The 23,095-nt window shown below is 40.3% G+C and overlaps 1 protein-coding gene across 2 annotated transcripts in view; it reads right to left on the bottom strand.

Annotated features, from left to right (window-relative positions):
- MINPP1 (multiple inositol-polyphosphate phosphatase 1) overlaps positions 1–22,677 on the bottom strand; it is a 44,173-nt gene extending 21,496 nt beyond the window's left edge. For both annotated transcript variants that reach the window (XM_054572800.1, XM_054572801.1), the window contains exons 1-3: positions 22,008–22,677; positions 18,946–19,143; positions 4,737–4,834 (exon numbers count right to left, since the gene is read on the bottom strand). In XM_054572800.1, coding sequence (XP_054428775.1) covers positions 4,737–4,834; positions 18,946–19,143; positions 22,008–22,644 — 933 coding nt within the window. In that variant the 5' untranslated portion in view covers positions 22,645–22,677. The remainder of the gene's footprint in view (positions 1–4,736; positions 4,835–18,945; positions 19,144–22,007) is intronic.
- Positions 22,678–23,095: the final 418 nt, after the last annotated feature.

Here is a 23,095-nt window from a genome sequence, read left to right as displayed (position 1 = left end):
CATTATTCATGTGTTTAAGGTGACGCTGGTGTAAACAAACCTACTGCGCTGCCAATCACATAAATGTACAGCACATTCAATTATGTACCACACAATACTTGACAATAATAATAAATGACTATCCTACTGGCAGATATATTTAATATACTTTTTATTATTTTACAGTGTACTTATTAAAAAAGCTTGCTATAAAACAGTATGCTGTATGACGCTGGCAGTAACCTAATATACCTCATGTTTACAGGTCTCTGATTACATCATTTTCTCTGGTGTTTGAGAGTGCAGAACAGGCTATACAGGCTTATAGCCTAGGAGCAACATTCTACACCAAGCAGCCTAGGGGTGTAGTTGGTTATACCATCCAGGTTTGTGTAAGTGCACTCTGTGATGTTCACACAACACCACACTCACCTAATGACGCATTTCTTATTAGTGAAGTATATTCCTGCCATTAAGCAGTAAATGACTGTATAGTTATATGCAGCAGCATTACAGATAATCTTAAAAGCATAATGTTGAACAAAAACTAGGTACAGAAAAATACATATTGAGTATATTATAAATGTAAATTATATATTATTATATAAAATTCAAAAATAAAATTAAGTTTTTAAAAAAATAATTAGTAAGCTAATGTAATAAACTAAACTAATGAAGAAACTGTAGAAGCCCAAACATACATGTAAGTAATAATGGAGAAGTAATCTCAGAAACAGAGGGAAAATATTTTTTTAAACATGAGATAAAATTTACAAAGCTCTACAAATAATTCTGAAAACCCAGATGATATGAATGACTTTTATAAGAAAATATTAAATACCAAAATTGACTCCAGAAAATACAGGAAATCTAGATATACTCATTACAGTAAAAGATACACACAAAGTTGCAAAAAATTATCTCACAGAAAATTAGTTCATGAGTCATTTCTTTTGTATTTACCTACCATTAAATCAACTGCCTCCTTTATATATTACTATACCATGTATATTTCTATTATAGCCATCCCACTGTCTTGCAATCGTTTATTTGAGTCTTTCACTCCTTGTGGCATTCTTTGAGGATGATGCCTACCTAATGGTAGTAGCTTCAGTTCAACCAAGTACCTAGCACAAAGCAGGCACTAAAGCATATTTGCTGAATGAAGGCATACATAGTCCAGCATTTCACAAAGTCTTGGATACCTAATAATCTCCATAATTCTCAGAATGTCATGTCTATTCATTTTTACTTTAAAAAATTTTAATAAAGAATTTGAAACATATAAAAAAGAGGACAGTAGTGTAATAAACCCCTGTGTACTCACCATCCAATTTCAACAATAATTGTCATTTGACCACTTCTGTTTCAGTTATACCCCTACCACCACCACTGGATTATTCTGAAAGCAAATTCTAGACACCATTTTATTTAATCTGTAAATATTTCAGAAATATGTAAATCAGAGAACTTTCTATTTTTAAATGAAGACTAACTTATTTGCTTTTTATATAGAAGAAAAAGGAAACTCATATGCAATTAATTTAATAAACATGTATTTCAAATTTTCAAGTCATGATCAATTAAATGAGTTCTTTATTTACAGAGGAAAAGGTACCTCCACAATGCAGAAATCTGGCAGGCATAACTTTAATCAAATAATTAAACATATTATCGTCAATGATGTGACAAACTGACATCATTCCTTCTGATGTGATGCACTGAGGCAGATACATCACTTATATAGTATTTTTAATTTTCTTAAATTTTATTTATTGATTTGAGAGAGTAAGGGGGAGAGGAAGAGAGGTAGAAAGGAGCGGGGACAAGAGGGAGAGAGCGACAGGGGGGACAGAGACAGCATGGGGGGAGAAAGAGAGAGAAACATCGATTTGTTGTTCCACTTACTTATGCATTCATTGGTTGATACTCGTATGTGCCCTGACTAAGAACTGAACCCTTAACCTTGGTATAATGAGATGATGCTCTAACTAACTGAGTTACCTGGCCAGGGCTACAGTATTCTTGTCAAAAATGTATAAACCCCAGTTTCTAGTAAATATGGTGAAGTAGGTAACTGCGGTACTCATATCTTCCCACGACCCCATCAAAATTACAATGAAACTACAGAACAACTGTCATTGAGAACTGACTGAAGTCTAGCTGAGCATAAGTCCTACACCTAAAGATACACAGAAGCCACAATGCAACTGACTGGTAAGAGGAGTAGAGACTTGGAATTAGCCTGTCCCATACTCACCATACCCATGTGCTGCAGTTGACAATTGGAAGGGTACCTTGGCTGTGAAGTTCCTTGAGGAACAAGGAGTCCAGGCCCACACTAGGTGCCCAGCCCAGGGTTCCAGTGCCAGAAGGAGAGGACCCCATAACGTCTGGCTGTAAAAACCAGCAGAGATTGTGCCTGAATGACGCAGAGGGCTACTTGAAGTTTGATGTGTTCCTCTTAAAGACTGTCCCACAGACTTAATCAGACTAATTCTCTCTGAGAATTCTCTCAGCAATAAAATAGCAGCTAGAAAGGTACCAGGAACATAGAGGAGGAACTGAATTGTCTAGCTTCCTGGTGAGGGTCGGAGGGACAGCTTTCTCCCAGGCAGAAGTGCTGGCAGAAGCCATTGTTTCTTTGTTGAGCCCTTCCCCTTCTGGGCGGGGTGATAAAGGTGAAGGGATTAAGAAGCAGGAACTGGTAGCTACAAAACAGTCATGGGGATGTAGAGCATAGGGAAAACAGTCAATAGTATTGCAATAACAATGTATGGTGCCAGGTGGGGACTAGATTTATCAAGGTGATCACTTTGTAAGTTACAGAAATGTCTAATCACTAGGTTGTACAACTGAAACTAATTTAATATTGCATGTCAACAGTAATTGAGAAATAAAAAATTTATAAATGTTTAAACCCCAATCTAATCATAAGTAAAAACTCAGACACACAAGTTGTCAGTTTTTAGAAGTAAGGGACCACATGGATAGAGCCATTCAAAATAAGAAATGGGCAGAGAGCAGGAGGCCAGGTGAGCACATGCCAGATAGTCCTACAGCTACAGTAACTTGGGCAAATATGTTGTTCTTATGTTAAAAGGCAAATTTCCTTTTTGCGAACACCCATCAGTCATTTACACAATACTGAAAATTACTTCAATTCTGTTTATTGGCTTTCTTCCACTGAGCAATCTGAGTAGGGAAAAAAGGGAGGTGAGGTATTTTGACAAATGTGAATGGTGACCATAACTCCCAGTTTATACCTATACTAGCATACTTACTAATGATGCTCATTTCACTTTATTTTTAAAAAAGATTTTCTTTATTTATTTTTAGAGAGAAGAAAAGGGAGAGAGAAAAAGGAGATAAACATTGATGCAAGAAAGAAACACTGATTGGTTGCCTCTCATATGTGCCCCAACCGGAGACTGAACCCACAACCCAGGCATGTGCCCAAATGGGGAACTGAACTGGTGACCTTTTGCTTTGGGAGATGACCCCCAACCAACTGAACCACACTGGTGAGGGTTCATTTTACTTTAAAAATATCACAATTTAAAAAATAAATTTTATGATCATCCTAAGCATAGGGCATATCAAAGGAGGGTACACCAGAAAGTTTCTGAGGTGATTAAGTTAATGGACAGTTAAGAGAAAAGAAGGATATTGAGTACCTGAGACAAAGAAAAAGCAGACCATCAGGAAATTCCAGAGCACAGAGGGGAAATACAATACACCTATTACTACTGGTGCTCAGCATCCTTGAGCAACCATCCATTGAGGGCCCTTTCCCCTTCTTCCAATCCACCCACTAAGCCTTAGTCCCGTACTGGAACACCACCACCTTTAATCTCCTTGCTGGTCACTTAAGCCTTTGAGGAACAAAATAAAGCACTCACTTACCTTCAAATGTACATTAGCTCTCACCTGAAAGGCCTACAAATACTACACTGCTTTTTAAAAATTAAAGTTAAATTTTGAACTTAACGTATTTTCATATGGAATACTGAAGGTTTCATATGTATACGAGGAATGACTAAGGTTTCAAAAGTTCATACAGCTGAATGATCCATACATATAAAACATATCCTACTTTCATCCACCAGAATTCTGTCCAATGCCGCAATCCGCAATACTTAAAACTTAACTGTCTCCTACCTCACCTGTCTGGCTTCCAACATCCCAGAAATGACAACAATTTGCCTCTCTCAAAGTCACCAGAGGCCTATCTGCCCTTCTCTTTCTGCAGTCTAAAAGTCTACAAAGAAAGTATATGAATGAAGGGAAAAAATATGAAGTAGATGGACAAAATGTAGGTGAATTACTACCATCATCAGGTGGAACAGAGCTCAATTTATCATGAAAACTGTTATAAAAGAAATAGGTATTTGAAAAAACATTCATGTTCTCTGAGCCTTGGCATCCTATAAAAAAAGAATTTAAATGGTATCAGCTATATAATCCTTTCCAGGAATAAAGTCTGATGTTTGGTTAAACAGGTTTTTAACTGGGTAGACCTAGAAAGCAAATCACAATGGAAAAATGTTTTCCAGAATTTTATGAACCCAAACCAGTTATAAGTAGGTGGGCCCTATCTGAAAAAGCAATCTCTTTAGGTATGAAAAATTATGAGTTAGTCAAAGACAGTTAGTATTCTCTATTCTGCTAATTTTTTTGAGAAACTACTTCAAGTAACAACAGCACAAAAAAAAATCATCTGAAAAAGGCAAAGAAACTGCAAAATTAATACTTACTTTTGCATCATCTGTGTCAAAAACATCACACCAAGGAGATTTAACACCTTTAATTGCCAGGTCAAATGAACAAGTGAAAAAAGCTACCTGGATTAAATCTGGGGGGGAAAAAAGGTAAAATTTGTCGGTTACTATTTCTGCAATTTCCCAAAGGCTAAATATCTATAAAATGCCATGTACAGTACAGCTGAATAAACTGGGTAAACACAGTTTGAAGGGCAGACTATTTGGTTTCTTCCTTGCTATCAAAGAATTAAGACTTATGCTATACAATCCAAAGGGAAGGAACTGGAAACTTCTGGAGAAACTATGATGAGGTGTAAGTTTCAGCCAAATGAAACTAAATAATTTTCTCCATGAAATGGTAATTATTTTTCTGTTTTTAAAAATAATATATTTGTTAAGTGCATGCTTGCCTGCCAAACCCAACAGAAAGTTTAACTCAAGGACTTACTATTGTATATAAAACATAATTTGACTTTAATTTTAGAGAGCTGGAGGAAGGAAAAATTATAAAAAGTTTTAATCTCCAAGTTGAAAATGAAGAATGACAAATTAAATTTCCTGAATAGTTCTTACAGCTACACAACGATTCATATCATAACTATTAAAAAAAAAGCAAGTACAGAGAAGGTTATGAAATGGCAGAAGAGTGCAGAAGGTAGAAAGGGAAGAAAGGTCAGAGTAAGTAAGGGGTACGAAGGAAGATGAAACAAAGAGTCAAGAAGGGTCAACAAAGGGTTAAACAAAACAAAACAAAAATCATACACTGAAGGAGAGAGGCTTATAACAACATGTGTTTTTCAACCTTGGCTGCCCAATCAGGCCTTGGATTTCAGAATAAGGTACCTGGGATTTTTACATTGCTTAACAGCTGATTACATTACTTTTAGTTGCATACGGGTTTTGAAGAGAAGGGATAAGGGAATAAATACTTAGGCTACAAAAGGTAGCCTCTGTTAGCACCAAATAAAAATACTGCTCTTCATTTAAGGGCAAGTAGGTGGTATTTAATGTTACACAGAGAGCAAAGAAGTCAACTGCAAGGGTTTGACTCCATTGCTTTAATTTTTCTTTAACTTCATTGCCTTTCTTTTCCAAGGAAAATGGAGCAAAAAAAAAAAAAAAAATTGATCTTACATGCTTTTTGCACTAGCTTTGAGTTTGCAGTACATAGTACAAAAAAATATTTATTTGGGAATATACAAAAAAGCCATTAAAAAGGTTGCTTATATAAGTGAAAGGGTTTATAACCCTAATATCCAATATAATATAGTGGCTTTTAAATACCATTTATATTTGATGGAAGATCACAGATTCTCACACTCAAAATTCTAGTTATGAAACTATGAAAGTCAGTCTACATGGTATATTGTTTAACTGGATGGGAGCTGACTAGAAAAAAGTTCACCAAAAACTCTTAGAAGTATTAATACAGGGCGAAAAAGCATAAGATAACTGAGGCTATGAAACCTGAATCTGCCACTAGTTAGAAAAATCATTCTAGGTTCTTTGGGTCTCAATTGTCCCACCTGCAAAACAGGGAGTTTTGACAAATAAATAACCTTTTATGATGAGCTATGGCTCTGATGCATCTATTACATTATTCTGACATCTGGTCAGTTTTTGGAACCTCAAAAATATTTCATATGAATTAGAGATTTAAACATTAAAAAAATTAAGTAAAGGAAGACATAGGAAGATATAATAATGTTGGGGTAAGAGAGAATTCCTGGGCAAAATACAGCACTCAGAAGCTATAATGAAACGACAAACATGGCTATGTAAGAGATGTAAGCTTCTGTATAATTAAAGGCATAAAAGACAAGCCACAGCTTTTTAAAAATGCCCCAGAGACTGGTTTGTGCTTCTCTAATTGAGACTCTAGGCTCTTGGGCTATTTCTGGTGCTGGCACGGCTTGACTAAGGGATGTGCATTTGCTACTAGCTGTGATGGAGCCACAGCACCCCATCGCTCTGCAGTGCCCAGCAGCATCGCTCTCAGCAGTCCGAGCGCACGTTGCAGCCCAGCGGCCGGCAGAGCTTGCGCACCCCAGCCATCACTGCTCCACCTGCCGTGTAGATAGATGATGAGTGAGTTGAGATCCAAGTCAAGCCAACGCTTGGCCTTCAAGCAAGAAAAGGATGGCACTGAGAAGCGATGCCAGAGCAGGCCTCACAAGCAGCCTCTGAAGGAGCCCAGGGAAGTGCCAAAACCTAAGAGACCTTGGGGATGACCAAAGGGGAGCAAAAACAAGGGCACTGTCAAGACCTGGAAAACCACCATGACTCCAGGGAGGAAACAAAGGGGCAGACTCAAAAAACTGGAGAAGGAAGAAGAGGGCATCGTGCAGGAGTCCTCAGAGCAAGAGTAGTGACTATACTGCAGAAGAATTTCCTTCTGGGACTGGACATTTTTGCTCCAACTGCCCCACAGTCACCACCACCCTTCTACCTTCTACCCCCTACCCCTGTACCCACCAGTACCACCACACTACCCAGCACACCAGTTGCTGCAGGGCCCCAGTGGCCCAAGTGGGGAGCAGTCTTTCTGTGGTCGGAGTTCCCAGCGACCCATTTCAACCATCCACGTGCATTCACTTGCCCTCCTCCAGCAAAGCTTACTTCCCGTTTAGCCATACCCTGTACTTGCTGCTGCATTCCCTCTCCCTCAGAGGTAGGGACATTGCTGACTGGGTACCCCTAACCTTTAAGGCGTCCAACTTTTCTCTGACTCAAGATGCCCTGACCAACCTGAATCTCAGCAGGAGCAGCTCATACCCACTACACTTTCTCCCCTGCCTTGCCTAGTCCCTGCACTAGGCTGGACAGTCCCCCTTGGGGCAGAGGAAGAAAGACAGAGGGGTGTTCGCCTGCTTCCACTCTAGGCCTCAAAATCCCCCTTCCTTCACATGGGGCACTACTAAGAAGGAGCTAGCCTTGCACCCCCCCACCCACGACTCCCCACCGCACAAAGTTCTGGTCCCATCTTTCCTCTGTTCACAAACTACCTCTGGACAGTTGTTTTTTGTTTCGCTTTTCCCACTTAGACATCTGTCATTGACATTGCTACCAGCGCCAAATGTTTATCCTTATCACTTCCTATCTAAGATGCTCTTGGGAAGGGGCTGGGAGGCCTGTTTTGACCACTGAGAATGTAAGGCCACATTTTCTCCCTGTTCTGCAGGGAAAGGGGAATGAGGTAGCCTTATTTGTTACAGCCTGGGATTCCCCTCTGGTTTCCTATTTGTGGTTAACAAATATGTGGTTAACACACACATACACACACATGCCCTCCCCCCCACACCCCGCCCCGCTTTCTGGAAAAAAAGAGAGGCAACAAATTAAGAGAAAATGTTAGCAAAATACAATAGGCAAAGGATTTATCCTTCATCAAGCAAAATTAAGGGATATATATTATAATAAATATATCCCTAACACATATGGACATAAGACATGATCAGTAAGAAAACCATAACAATAGTTCAACAGAAAGTGGACAAGGTATAAAGAGACAATTTTCAAAAGGAATGAAAATAGCTAATGAACGTGAAAAGAAGTTCACCTTCCCGAGTAATCAAAGAAATGCAAATTAAAGCTAGATAGCATTTCCTGTTAATCAAATTGGCAAAAGTCAAAATGATTAATATCTACTATTGAATGAAATAAGGGAAAATGAGCATTCTCATCTGTTATTCATACAAATTCTTCTACACTTTCAAAGAACAATTTGGAAGTTTATGTCAGGATGTAAAATATTCATGTTCCTTAACGCAACAATTCCACCTACAGTTATTTAACTTATAAACTCTTAAGTGCAAAAACCAAACTATAAGAATGTTCACTGTAGTGTCATCTGAAAAAGTTAGAAAATGAGAAAACCTCAGTAGCAAAATGATTTCCTATAAAAAGAATCTGGACTCTAATAGCTCCAGCCCTTCCCACCAGTAAAATTTGATGATGGGTTGAGTACTTAAGTTTTTAACTAGCACTGACCTTTAAATTAAAGCATATATCCTATGAAACAACATAGAATTTAAAAGAATGAGACATATATTGCTAAGTTTACAGAAATTACATACAGCATCACCTTTCTATGTAAAAAAAAGGCATTTAAACAGCTAAAATATTTTTGAGCAGTTATTGTGTGCCAGGTACTGTGCTAATATTTTGCAAAAATTAATCTCAACTTCTGGTATATGTAAAATACACTTCAAGAGTGGAGGTATAGGTAAAAATGGCTCACCCCCTTGCACAACCAGAGCAAATGTTACAGCTAGACTACAAAACAGTTATCACTCAGAATCGTCAGAAAATCAAGCTGTATGAAAGTCTGACAACCAAGGAATTAAAGAAGCCACATTCATCGACATAGGTAGGAGGGGTGGAGATGTGGAGATGTGGAATGGGTGGTCCCACAACCAAATATGGTAGATAAAAATCAGAAAGATACCTTGGGAGAGAGGGATCCCAGCCCCATGCCAGACCATCCACCCCAAGGTCCCAGTCTCAGGAAGATAAGTCCTCATAACTTCTGTCTGTAAAAATCAGTAGGGGTTGGGGGAGTGAAAGAAGCTGTGGAGATATCGCTCAGGCATAAGGGAATCAATTAACCTGCCTTTTGTGCGCTCTGCACACACCTTGGGCATGTGAGCTGGGGGGCTGAGTGCAGACTGGCTGGGAGAGCCTTGAGGAGGGACTGGAGACGGAGGCGCTGGGGAAAGAACGGGAGGAGGAACCGGGGAGTAACGACTCCCTCCCCGTTCCGTAGTCTCCATTGTGGGCTGGAAAGGCGCGACCCCAAAGAGGCAGAAGCAGGGCGCGCAGGAACAAGACTGCCTGCGATTGAAACGCAGGCAGCACAGGTGGTGGATCCTTGGCCGAAGGGGACACAGAACTTCCCAGAGACCCCTGAGGAGAGACTAGAAATGGAGGCGTTGGGGAAAGAACGGGAGGAGGAACCGGGGAGTCCCGACTCCTTCTCCTTGCTGTAGCCTCCATTGCGTGGGAAGAGGCCACACCCCCAAAGAGCCAAAAGCCGAAAAGCACACATAGACACCCCTAAAACATCCAGTGCAGGCGCGCACACTTGCGCCGAGTGACTGGCGAGGGTTGGTGAGCATGTGTGTGACACCCGCGGGCGAACGCTTGCACCGGCTGGCAAGGCCTCCTACAGACTGGCACCCATACGGCCTGTGAGGGAGTGCACAGAGGGGCAAGGGCAGGCGTAAATTGACCCGCCCGCCCGCGATTGTGGAGCGGCCCACAAAATTAGTAGATCCCCGGCAGAAGGGGTCACAGAGCTGCCCAGAGTCCCTGGAGGAGAGACCGGAGAAAGGATTAACAGGAGATTCCTGGAGCTGACTTCCTTCCATTTCCGTAGTCCCCATTAGGCGAGGGCAAGCAATGCACCCAAAGAGTCAAAAGCGGGGAAAACACACAATAGAAGACCCTAAACTGACTAGTGCCTGTGAGCTTGCCGGCCAGGGGGGCCAGATGAGTACCCGAGGTCGCGAATAAGCCCCCTGGTCTGGGGCAAGCACATGCGAGCCCAGGCAGGCGGGGGATCCTGCCGCCTGGGGAGCCGCCCTGAGCAATCCCCAAAAATAGCCCAGCCCTGATGGAAGGGGTCACAGAGCTGCCCCAAGCAGGAGTCAGACACAGACAGTAGATTCCTGGAAGGCTCAAACAAACAACCCAAGGTCATATAGGGTCAACAACTGACATCATCAGAGGCAGGCCCAGAAAGAAAAGGACAAAAATACTTAACAGACTCTCACAAAAATGGGAAGAAAAAGAAGTTCCCCCCAAATGAGTTCAAAAGGGGACTCCCCACAGAAAGAGCTAAATGAAATAGAGGCAAGGGAACTATCAGATATGGAATTCAAAACAATGGTTCTAAGGAAGCTCAATGAGTTCAGCCAGCTCAAAGAGAACAATGAGAAACTGCAGAGAAACTATCAGGATCTCACAGCAAACTATATCAGCCTGGAAAAGGACATAGAAACTATCAAGAAGACACAAGAGGATATGAAGAATACCATTTCTGAATTGAAGAACACAGTAGAAGGAATCCAAAGCAGGCTAGATGAAGCTGAGGATCAAATCAGTGAGATGGAGGAAGAGGTAGATAAAAGCTCCCAGAAAGAACAAGAAATGGAAAAAAGACTAAAAAAGAATGGAGAGTCATTTAGGGTCATGCAGAACAACCTGAAACGCAATAATATCCGTATAATAGGGATACCAGAAGGAGAAGAAGAGGAACAAGGGATAGAGAACCTCCTCGAAAAAGTAATGATGGAAAATTTCGCTAATTTGAGGAGAGAAAGGCTCTCATGGATCCAGGAGGCACAGAGGACCCCACTCAGGAGGGACTCAAGGAGGTCCACTCCAAGACACATCATCATTAAAATGGCAACTATCAAAGACAAAGAGAGAATCCTCAAGGCAGCAAGGGAGAAGGAGAAAGTAACATACAAGGGGGCCCCGATACGCCTAGGAGCTGAATGCTCAACAGAAACACTACAAGCCAGAGGGAATGGCAACAAATATTCCAACTCATGAAAAGCAAGGGCCTACAGCCAAGGCTGCTCTACCCTGCTAGGCTCTCAATAAAATAGAAGGGGAAATACAGAGTTTCCCAGACAAAAGAAAGCTAAAAGAATACATCTCTACCAAACCAGCACTCCAAGATATGCTAAGGGGACTGGTTTAAGCAGATGAAGGAAAAGAATGAGAGAGAGAGGAACACAGGTACAAAGAGAAAAGATGAGTAAGTTTCTATCAGTGATATCTCTCAATGTGAATGGACTAAATGCCCCAATCAAAAGACACAGGGTAGCTGAATGGATAAGAAAACATGACCCACACATATGCTGCCTACAAGAGACCCACCTCAGAGCAAAAGACCTACACAGATTGAAAGTAAAGGGATGGAAAAAAATATTCCAAGCAAATGGGCATGAGAAAAAGGCCGTGGTTGCCATACTTGTATCAGACAAAATAGATTTCAAAACAAAGGCCATAAAGAGAGACCCAGAGGGGCACTTTATCATACTTAAAGGAAGAATCTATCAAGAAGACATAAACATTGTAAACTTATATGCTCCCAATATAGGAGCCCCCAAGTTTATACGGAAATTGTGGGATGACTTCAAAAAAGATATAGACAGCAACACACTGATAGTAGGGGATTTCAACACCCCACTGTCAAAAATGGACAGATCTTCCAAACAAAACATCAATAAACATATTGTGGTGCTGAATAACACACTGAATCAAAGAGACTTAACTGACATATGTAGAACTTTATATCCCAAAGAAGAAAAATACACATTCTTTTCAAATGCTCATGGCAGTTTTTCAAAGATAGACCACATGATATGACACAAAGCAAACCTCAGCAAATTCAGGAAAATTGAAATAATACCAAACTTCTTCTTGGACCACAAGGGATTAAAACTGGAAATCAACCTCAAACAGAAACTTCAAAAACTTGCAAACTCATGCAGACTGAACAGTAGACTATTAAACAATGAATGGGTCAATAATGAGATAAGAGAAGAAATAAAAAAATTTCTGGAAACAAATGAATATGAACAGACAACAGTCCAAAACCTATGGGACACAGCAAAGGCGGTCCTGAGAGGGAAGTTCATAGCAATACAGGCTTACCTAAAAAAGATAGAAACATTTCTAATAAAAGACCTAACACTACAACTTCAAGAACTGGAGAAACAACAACAAATAAATCCCAGAGCAAGTAGAAGGAAGGAAATAGTCAAGATTAGAGCAGAACTTAATGACATAGAGACAAAAAGAACAATTCAGAGGATCAACCAATCCAGAAGCTGGTTCTTTGAAAAGATTAATAAAATTGACAAGCCTTTAAGTAGACTCATCAAGACAAATTTGGAGAGGACCCAAATTAATAATATCAGAAATGAAAGAGGAGAAATAACAACTGATAACACAGAAATACAAAGGATCATCAGAAACTACTATGAACAATTATATGCCAAGAAATTTGAAAATCTTGATGAAATGGACCAATTTTTAGAAAAGTATAATCTTCCAACACTGAAGGAGGAAGAAACAGAAAGCCTGAACAGACCGATAACAGCTGGGGAAATTGAAGCAGTAATCAAGAAAACTCCCAGCACACAAAAGCCCAGGGCCGGACGGTTTCACAGGAGAATTTTACAAAACATTTAAGGAAGAGCTAACCCCTGTCCTTCTCAGACTATTCCAAAAAATCCAAGAGGAGGGAAGACTCCCAGACTCTTTCTATGAGGACAGCATCACCCTGATCCCAAAACCAGATAAAGACCCTACAAAGAAAGAAAACTACAGGCCAATTTCGCTGATGAACATAGATGCTAAAATCCTCAACAAAATACTGGCAAACCGCATCGAGCAATACATTAAAAAGATTACCCACCATGATCAAGTGGGATTCATCCCAGGGATGCAGGGATGGTTCAATATACGTAAATCAGTAAACGTGATACATCACATAAATAAAAGAAAAGACAAAAACCACATGACCATCTCGATAGATGCAGAAAAAGCATTCGATACGGTACAGCACCCATTTATGATCAAAACACTCAGCAAAATGGGAATAAATGGGGCATTCCTCAACGTAATAAAGGCCATATATGAAAAACCTACAGCCAATATCATACTCAACGGGCAAAAACTGAAAGCTTTCCCACTAAGATCGGGAACACGACAAGGATGTCCGCTCTCACCGCTTCTTTTCAACATCGTATTGGAAGTCCTAGCCACAGCGGTCAGACAAGAGAAAGAGATAAAAGGCATCCAAATAGGAAAGGAGGAAGTAAAGCTATCATTGTTTGCAGATGACATGATAGTGTACATAGAGAACCCTGTAGACTCTACGAAAAAATTCCTCAACCTAATAAGTGAATTTGGCAAAACAGCAGGATACAAAGTCAACATTCAGAAATCAAAGGCATTTTTGTACACCAGCAATGCAATAGAAGAAGAAATCAGAAAAAAATACCATTCAATATAGCAAGAAAAAAAATAAAGTACCTAGGAATAAATTTAACCAAAGAGGAAAAAGACCTGTACACAGAAAACTATACAACATTGAAAAAAAGAAATTAAGGAAGACACAAATAAATGGAAGCATATACCGTGCTCATGTATTGGAAGAATTAAAATCCTTAAAATGTCCATACTACCCAAAGCAATTTATAGATTCAACGCAATCCCTATTAAGACACCAATGACATATTTGAGAAATAGAACAGACATTTCAAAAATTTATATGGAACCATAAACGACCCCGAATAGCCTCAGCAATTTTGAGAAAGAAAAACAAAGTAGGAGGGATCACAATACCGGACATCAAACTCTACTACAAAGCCACTATACTCAAAACAATCTGGTACTGGCACAAGAACAGACCCATAGACCAGTGGAACAGAATAGAAAGCCCAGAAATAAGCCCAGGTCTCTATGGGCAGCTAATATTTGACAAAGGGGGCAGAAGCAAAAAATGGAGGAATAATAGCCTCTTCAACAAATGGTGTTGGGAGAGCTGGATGGCTACATGCAAAAAATTGAAATTGGATCATCAGCTGACACCATACACAAAAATAAACTCAAGATGGATAAAAGACTTAAATATAAGTCGCAACACCATCAAAGTCCTAGAGGAGAATATTGGCAGGAAACTCTCAGATATCCCACGCAGCAATTTTTTCACTGATATGTCTCCTAAAGCAAGGGACGTAAAGGAAAGAATAAACAAGTGGGACCTCATCAAAATAAGAAGCTTCTGCACCGCTAAAGAAAACATCAGCAAAATGAAAAGGGAGCCAGCCCTATGGGAAAATATATTCGCTAATGATACAGCAGATAGAGGTTTGATCTCCAAGATATATAAAGAACTCACTCGACTCCATTCCAAGAAGACAAACGATCCAATCAAAAATGGGCAGAGGACCTGGGCAGACGCTTTTCCAAGGAGGAGATGCAGAGGGCCCAGAGGCATTTGAAAGGATGCTCAGCATCACTAGCCATCAAAGAAATGCAGATCAAAACCACCATGAGGTACCACCTCACACTGGTCAGAATGGCCATCATAAACAGATCAACAAACAACAGGTGCTGTCGAGGCTGTGGAGAAAAGGGAACCCTAGTACACTGTTGGTGGGAATGCAGATTGGTGCAGCCACTGTGGAAAGCAGTGTGGAATTTCCTCAAAAAGCTGAAAATGGAATTGCCTTTTGATCCAGGGATTCCCCTGCTGGGACTATACCCTAAGAATCCCAAAACGCCAATGCAAAAGAACCTATACACCCCAATGTTCATAGCAGCACAATTTACAATAGCCAAGTGTTGGAAGCAACCTAAATGCCCATCAATAGATGATTGGATCAAAAAGTTATGCTACATATACACAATGGAATACTACACAGCAGAAAGAAAAAAAGAACTACTAAACTTCGCAACAGCATGGATGGAACTGGAGAGCATTATGCTAAGCCAAATAAGCCAGGGGGCGAAAGACAAATACCATATGATCTCACCTATAAGAAGAACCTAACCAACGATACAAAGATGCAAGGAAAATAAGACCAGCAACACTAAAAGGAAAAGAAACCAACAAAGACAAGGGGGGGAGGCGGGGAAAAGGAAGGGAAGGGGAAAGTCAAAGAACATATAGCAAGGACTCATGGACAAAACCAAAGGGGAAGAGCTGAGGGAGGGAAGGAAGGAGGGGGCAAGAGAAAGTGGTGGGGGGTAGGCAGAGACAAATGTATTTGAAAAAATAAATTAAAATTAAAAATTTTTTTTAAAAATTAACTAACTAAATAAATAAAGAAGCTGTGGAATTTTCAGAAGTCTCTTCTTAACGGGCCTGCAACGGACTTAGGACTTACACAGACTCACTCCCTCTGGGCTTTAGCACCAGGACAGCAGCTGGAAGGACACCAGTGTCATATGGGGAGAAATTGAAGTGACTGGCATGAGGACGAGTGCCAGAAGACAGCTCCCTCCCAGACAAAACTCCAAAGGCCAGGCAGCAGCTCTGTGCCCTCTCTGAGCCCACCCCCACACACAGAGAAGTGACATGGGTTGCCTCGCCCTGGCAATTACCTAAGGCTCTACCCCTTCCAACTTACAGGTATACTTTTCTACAACAGGCCATGCTACTAGAAGACAGAAGTCAAAGCAGATCTACCTAACAAACAGAAACAAACAAAGGGAGACTACCAAAATTAGAAGACAACGAAATATGGCACAAATGAAAGAACAGAACAAAACTCCAGAAAAAGAACTAAACAAAATGGAGATAAGCAATCTATCAGATGCACAATTCAAAACACTGGTTATTCGGATGCTCAAGGAACTCATGGGATACTTCAACAGCAGAAAAAAGACCCAGGCAGAAATGAAGATTACACTAAGTGAAATAAAAAAAAAATTTACAGGAAACCAACAATACAGTGAATGAAGCCAAGACTCAAACCAATGATTTCGTACAGAAGAAAAAAAAAACATTCAATCAGAACAGCAAGAAGAAAAAAGAATAAAAAAAATAATGAGGATAGGCTAAGGAGCCTCTCGGATATCTTTATATGAACCAACATCTGAATCACAGGTGTGCTGGAAGAAGAGAAAGAGCAAGAAATTAAAAACTTATTTGATAAAATAATGAAAGAAAACTTCCCTAACTTGGTGAAGGAAATAGATATGCAAGTCCAGAAAGCACAGAGAGTACCAAATAAGATGGACACAAAAAAGACCACAGCAAAGGCACATCATAATTAAAATGCCAAAGGTTAAAGACAACAGAGAATCTTAAAAGTAGCAGGAGAAAGGAAGTTAGTTACCTACAAAAGAATTCCTATGAGACTGTCAGCTGATTTCTCAAAAGAAACTTTTCAGGCTAGAAGGGACTGGCAAGAAATATTCAAAGTGATGAAAAGCAAGGACCTGCAATCTAGATTACTCTAAAAGTAAAGCTATCATTTAGAATTGAAGGGCAGATAAAGTGCTTCCCAGACAAGGTAAAGCTAAGGGAGTTCATTATCACCAAGCCATTATTATATGAAATGTTAAAGGGATTTATTTAAGAAAAAGATCAAAACTATGAACATTAAAATGTCAATAAATTTACAACTATCAACAACTGAATTGAAAAAACAAACTAAGTAAACAAGCAAAACAGAGAGAGAATCACAGATATAGAAATCATTTGGAGAGTTATTAGAGGGAGGGGGAAGGTGGAGAATGGGGGAAAAGGTGCAGGGATTAAGAAATACAAATTGTTAGGTACGGAACAGACAAGCGGATGTTAAGAACAGTATAGAAAATGGAGTAGCCAAAGAACTTAACATGCATGACACATGGACATGGACTAAGAGGGGGGATTGCTGGAGGGAATGGGGGTACCATTTGGAAGGGGGTGAAGGGAGAAAAACTGGGACAACTGTAAGAGCATATTCAATAAAATATATTTAAAAAATTAATCTCATATAATCCTTGCAATAATGCTAAAGGCAGGTATAACTCTTATACCCATTTTACAGAGAAAGAAACTTTGGCAAAGAGGTATTAAGGAATTTGCAAAAGATCACAGAATTAGGCAATAGTATTACAGAGTCAAGATTTAAATACAAATAGTCCAATTTCAGAACCTATCATTTTAATCACTATAGTTTTATTACCTCCAAAAAAAAGTTGTTCTCAATTACCCCACATTTAAACATAGATAATCTTTGTTCATTTAGAGACTGAAAGTAGTTTTCTAAAAAAAAAACCTTCTTCAACAATCTAAATACCCACTAAAATAACAACAACTACATACTGGTATAGTTTATCAAATTCTGTACATAAATTTAAAGTATAGTACTAGAATTATATATGTTAAATCAAAAACACAAAGTTGAATTCAAATAAAATATGACTGACATCACTGATGCCATTCTTAAATATTTAAAAATCTGCAAAACAATATCCCATTTATGTATAGAAACATAAATGTAAATATAAAAACTGGCATGGAATAATTTAAGTGTTCATGACAATGGTTACCTCTGAGGAGAAAAGGAGACAGATGAGATCCTGCAGTGGGACCAAAAAACCTCAATATTGTCAAAGCAACTAACTGAAACATAATTTTAAAGTTTGATAATACTAAGCTGTGGGTATACCAATGTTCATTATATTAGCTTTTATTATTATCTATATGCTTCAGTTGTTTCCTAAAAAAATAAATCACTTTTAAAGCTTGACAGGTGACCCCAATGCACAACCAGTTTGGGGAAAGAGAAAAAAAATTAATTTTAAATGCTAGTCTAGTCCAGGCATTTTCACTTTTTTGATCTTTTAAAACAAGCATTCAGGCTCCATGAATGAGATTCCAGTCTACATTTCCACCTTCTCCTCCACAACATCTCATACTTCTAGTCTTTTGGAAATTTATTCACAGTATAATGAAACCCACAATCTTTGTATGTCTATTTGTCAACACTTACTCTATGAATTATAAAATCCTAGAAAATAGAAAATGATTTTATTTTATTTTTTATTAACTTCCCATTTCTGGGTGACCACATGTCCTGCTTTTCCAGCATAATTATTAATCATGCCCCTTTCACCCTCAAAAGTGTCCTAGGTTGCATGATAAATTGCAATCAGCCCATCTCCACTGCAATACCTTATGACAGACACGACTGCCCATTTCCTCAGCATCTCTAGGTTTAAAGCCTCAAAAAAAAAAACCCCAAAAAAACAAAAACAAAAATCCACACTACTTTGCCTTTCACTTTCTAAAACTTATCTCTTTCAAAACAGTAACATGTACTTCTCAACTGCCTCAAAAGCTAAATTTATCTGACTTTCCATTTGTGTTACTTTGAGGAGATAACACAGAAAAGATAATTTTTGCTTTCTAAATAATGCTGAGAGAAGCTTTATATACTTCTGCCCTCAAAATAATTCCACAATATAGCAGGAATTTACATAAAACTCAAAGAATTTGAACCTAAAACACAGTAAGCATGAAGTGTACAGTTTTCTTGACCTAGAACATATTTTCTTAATGTAAAATAAATTGTGGGCCTTTAAAAGGAATAACTTTATGCTTCCATATGTTTTCATTTTCAGAACTCAAAAACCATTTAAACTATTTCAGAATTCAAATGAAAGATAACAGGAACACTACCTGCATTTAAATTGTTGACTGGTACTTGCAAAGCAGCTGCAACTTTTCTTAAAATGTTTTGCATTTCTGGTCCAGTTTTGAAGGCTTCCACATGATAAAGAGCCGTATCATTCTTTTCTACTTCAGTTAAAAACTTCTCACAATGATCAAAGAACCTCATTAGTTTATCATTAATTCTTAGAGGTCCACATTCCATGTCTGAAAGGGGGGGGGGGAGAAAAAATATATATATATACACACATACAAATACACACAGAGACGCGTGCGATGTAAGTGACAATTTCATATTATTGAAAATTTTGTTTCAGGTGTGAAAGGAACACTAACAACCTACTATTCAAAGACACATTATTCAAGATAGACAGGGCAAAAAACTATTCCCCATTTGTAACAGTAATTCATGAGAAGATATGCTAGAAAAAACTAATGAAACACAGTATCAAAGATAAAATGTGTTATAGCAATACTACACAATAAAATAAAGGTAACTGAAATGAATGTTTTCTTAAAGAAAGTAAAAATAATTAAACATAAAAGTCATAAAAAGTACAAACTGTGTTATGTCAGTACAGTTTATGCTTGGCACAGAAAACTTGAAGAACAAACTAAAAACTAGGAAAATTTCCAAATACAAGGTGAGAGATAACTCAACAGATAGAACCTATTTTTCTCTTCTAAGCCAAAGTCTAAATAGAGTATTTTGTTTTTTCAATTAACTTTTCAACCCTGTTTACTTTACAAAAGACTTGAGTTGGGACAAAACTACTGACAACAGCACAAAATAGATTAACGCTTTTGTTTTTCATTGTGCTATGTGCTTCTGATTTGGTTTGTTTCCTAACTGAAGCTCCCAAAGAATTTAAAAAGTTGCATAATTTCCCCTCTTTGGCAACAAATATGTATGGGAAAAGCATTCATATTCATGTATGAACTACTGGGGTGCCTTTTAAGTTTTTTCACAATCACATTCAAAACATACAGATTTCAATCATCATTCCTCCAATAATTTACCATGAAAATATGAACTACACTATTTCTGTCTATAAAAGGAGAAATCTAGTTATACTGTTTTGCTTAGACGTGTGTAGGAAAACATGTATCTATCTGCATCCATCCTGAAATGGATAATTCTGCCCACTTTAATTGCAGATTGGATTACAGTTGTTAAGAAAGCATCCTAACTAGGAAAGTGCTCTGTCATCTTTTTGTGGCCTCAAAATACAATTTTTCAAGTGGATCTGGATATTTCATCCTTGCTATCATCAAATTACTGTTCTTTAAACAGAAACAAAAGCATTGTTCTGTTTCTGTAAGAATACAAAATCTAATTCTGTGTACTCCCTCAAAAGCCCAGATGGACACAACAGGCAAAACAACTATCTTTAGATAATAATTAACTAGTTAGACAAAGGGGTTTAATTTGAAAATGGTGAGGGGTGGGCTTATTTTAACTATTCTGATCCCTGGCTTTGTACTTTGAGGCCAATGCTAATCCCCACAATGCCACCTAGGAGGTCCAATGGCCCCTTTTTGGTAGACACTATACAGGGTGGGACAAAAGAGGTTTACAGTTGTGCGTATGCAAAACAGTTTCTTCTTTTATTACTATTATTGTACTATTTTCCATACAAACAACTATAAACTCACTTTTGCCTCGCCCTGTATATACTGTGCTATACTTAAGTATACTCTACTTTCAACATTTAGTTAATTCAACAGATTTGTGGAGGATTTTCACTCATATTACCAGAAAAAGCCTAACTGTAACTAAAAAGCACAGTTCAGCCAACAGAATTACCCACACAATAACAACATGACACACAATCCATGGAAGGATCCTGGGAGATGGCTGAACTGCTTAAGAAAGGACGTTATTGGAGAAATGACAAACCAGTCCACCTCATTTTCCGCTTGTGCTCTGAAACTAAATGACGTCTCATCTCAACTCTGACCTTAAAACTGACCATGCAAGTATTAGCATTCGATCATCTCTATGGCACAAAATTTTTTTTTATTCTTATCTTAGACGGACAGAAGCTATATAATGTAATGGTTAGGAGAGTAATCAGATTTCCTGGGTCCATACACGTAGCTATATGAATTCAGACATTATTTAGTGTTTGTTTCTCAATTTCCTCATCTCTTAGATTGGGGGAAAATACAATCAGAGTTGTGGTGAGGAGTTAGTGAAATAAATGTGAAGCATGACCGGCATATGGCAGGTATTAAGTGTTATCAGTCTTAACTGTGTCTTTTGAACATTTTCTGAGGGGGAAAAAAAGCACTGTTCCGGGAAACAGAAGAGCTGGGACTCTGGGCCTTACTCTAGTTCACAAGGCGTATTTGTGGGCTCAGCTGCCCCACCTCTATATGAAAGAGCCCCACGAGATGATGTCTCAAGTTTTGTAAAAGAGTAAGTAATGGAATATATTAGTAAAGCACTGCGTGTTACCATGGACCACAACTACAACGAGGGTCACTCTATGGTACACGCGTACATAAGAAGAAAGCAGAGAAGAAAATTTGAGAGTAGCTTCTTAAAACAGGAGGTAGGTGTAGGACCAACATCTGAAAATTGAGAAGTAAAAAAAGAAAATAAATAAAAACCCAAATAGCATCAGAAGCAAAGCCCGAGGAAGAAAGTCCTAGACCGTATTTAAAGTGTGCTCCACTGTAGAACTGGCAGCCAGGGAGGGAGGAAAGGAAGGGTTTGTTGCTCAAAGAGGGTAAGTCGATTTGGGAATGGATGATCCAAAGCGGCCCTTGTGTGTCTCTTTTCCTGTCGAATCCCCCCCCCCCGCCCCGCCAACGTCTACTACAACGTCATGCACATATAATGTGCTAAATTCATAACTGAGGAATGAACAAACAAGTATATGTATGAGGAGAAAGGAGATAGCCAAGTCCAGACCATTCCACGGGATGGGGGTCGGAGGGATTGGGGATGGGGAGAGAGGGTAGTGAGAGGAAATCCGGGATAGGGAGGGGGATCGGGGGTCAGGGGTCGGGTCGGGGGGCAGGCGGGGAAGAGGACCGAGGCAGGGTCCTGGCCCGGTGGTCACCTGCGACGTCGGGCGGCGGCAACCCGGGGTAGTAGTGCTGCCACAGCCCGTTCAGGAAGGCGGCGCAGCTCTCCACACAGCGGTGCTTAGAGCTGGTGACGAGCTGCAGGCGGCTGTAGTTCTCGCGGTTGAAAAGGGCCGGGAAGAGGGAGGCCAGGCGCAGCGCCAGCTGTCGCATGTCCTGCCGCCCCTTCTCCACCAGCTGCCCGTCCATCCAGTCCGCGTACCACAGCGGCCAGTCCGCCAGCGCGGCGCCGAGGTTTCGGCCGCCGGTGGCGTCGGCCCGCTCCTCCATGGGCCCGCGGGCCTGCAGCAGCCCATGCAGCTGCCGCAGCTTGCGGATCTGTTTGGCCGTCGGGTAGCGGGTGCCGTGGCGGATGAGGGCGACCAGCTGCACCGGGCTGCAGGTCTTCTCCAGCAGCTCCGGGTCCCGCAGCGGCGCTTCGAGGTCCGGCAGCAGCCCGGGGTTGGCATCTTCGTAGCGAGTTTTGGTGCCGAAGTAGGGGCTGAGCGCCGAGACCACAGGGTCCCCCGGCTCCAGGAGGGAGCTGCGCGAGAGCGAAGAGAGCAGAGCCACAGCCAGGACAGCGGCGGGTGCTGAGGCAACCCTCAGGAGGCTGCTGGCGCCGCAGGGCATGGTGTCGAGCGGCCCGCCGAGGGCGAGGCTGTAGTCACCAATTTCCGGCTCCGGCAGGCAGGGGGCGGGCGCGGAGATCGCTTCCGGCCTGTGCCCCCGACTCACTGAGAGGAGGTCGCTACGGTTGGATGGAGACAGTGTGTGCTGACGGAAAGCTCCGAGGAGCCGCGTAAACCTGTGGTGTAGATGACGCTGGCAGAAAATCAGGAGAAGCCTTAGAGGCCTGTGATTTAGGTAGAGCAGGCGCAGGCTGGCCTGGAGCGTGGGCGAGTTCCCTCATAACAGGCGCTTCGGGGACTGACGCAACGACTTCACCACGCTTTTAATTTTCTAAGGTGTGAATAAGCCCGGACTAAGCCTTACCCTCCAAAGTGGCCAAAACGGAACACCGCTTAACAGCTAACTCATGTATCACCATCCTTAACCCGTTTAACCTGTTTTCCAACATAGC

This window comes from Pteronotus mesoamericanus, unplaced genomic scaffold (assembly GCF_021234165.1).
Source record: "Pteronotus mesoamericanus isolate MK-2021 breed Mesoamerican mustached bat unplaced genomic scaffold, CSHL_Meso_final contig_24, whole genome shotgun sequence".
Taxonomy (NCBI): Eukaryota; Metazoa; Chordata; class Mammalia; order Chiroptera; family Mormoopidae; genus Pteronotus; species Pteronotus mesoamericanus.
This window is presented reverse-complemented; position numbering and strand designations above follow the sequence as displayed.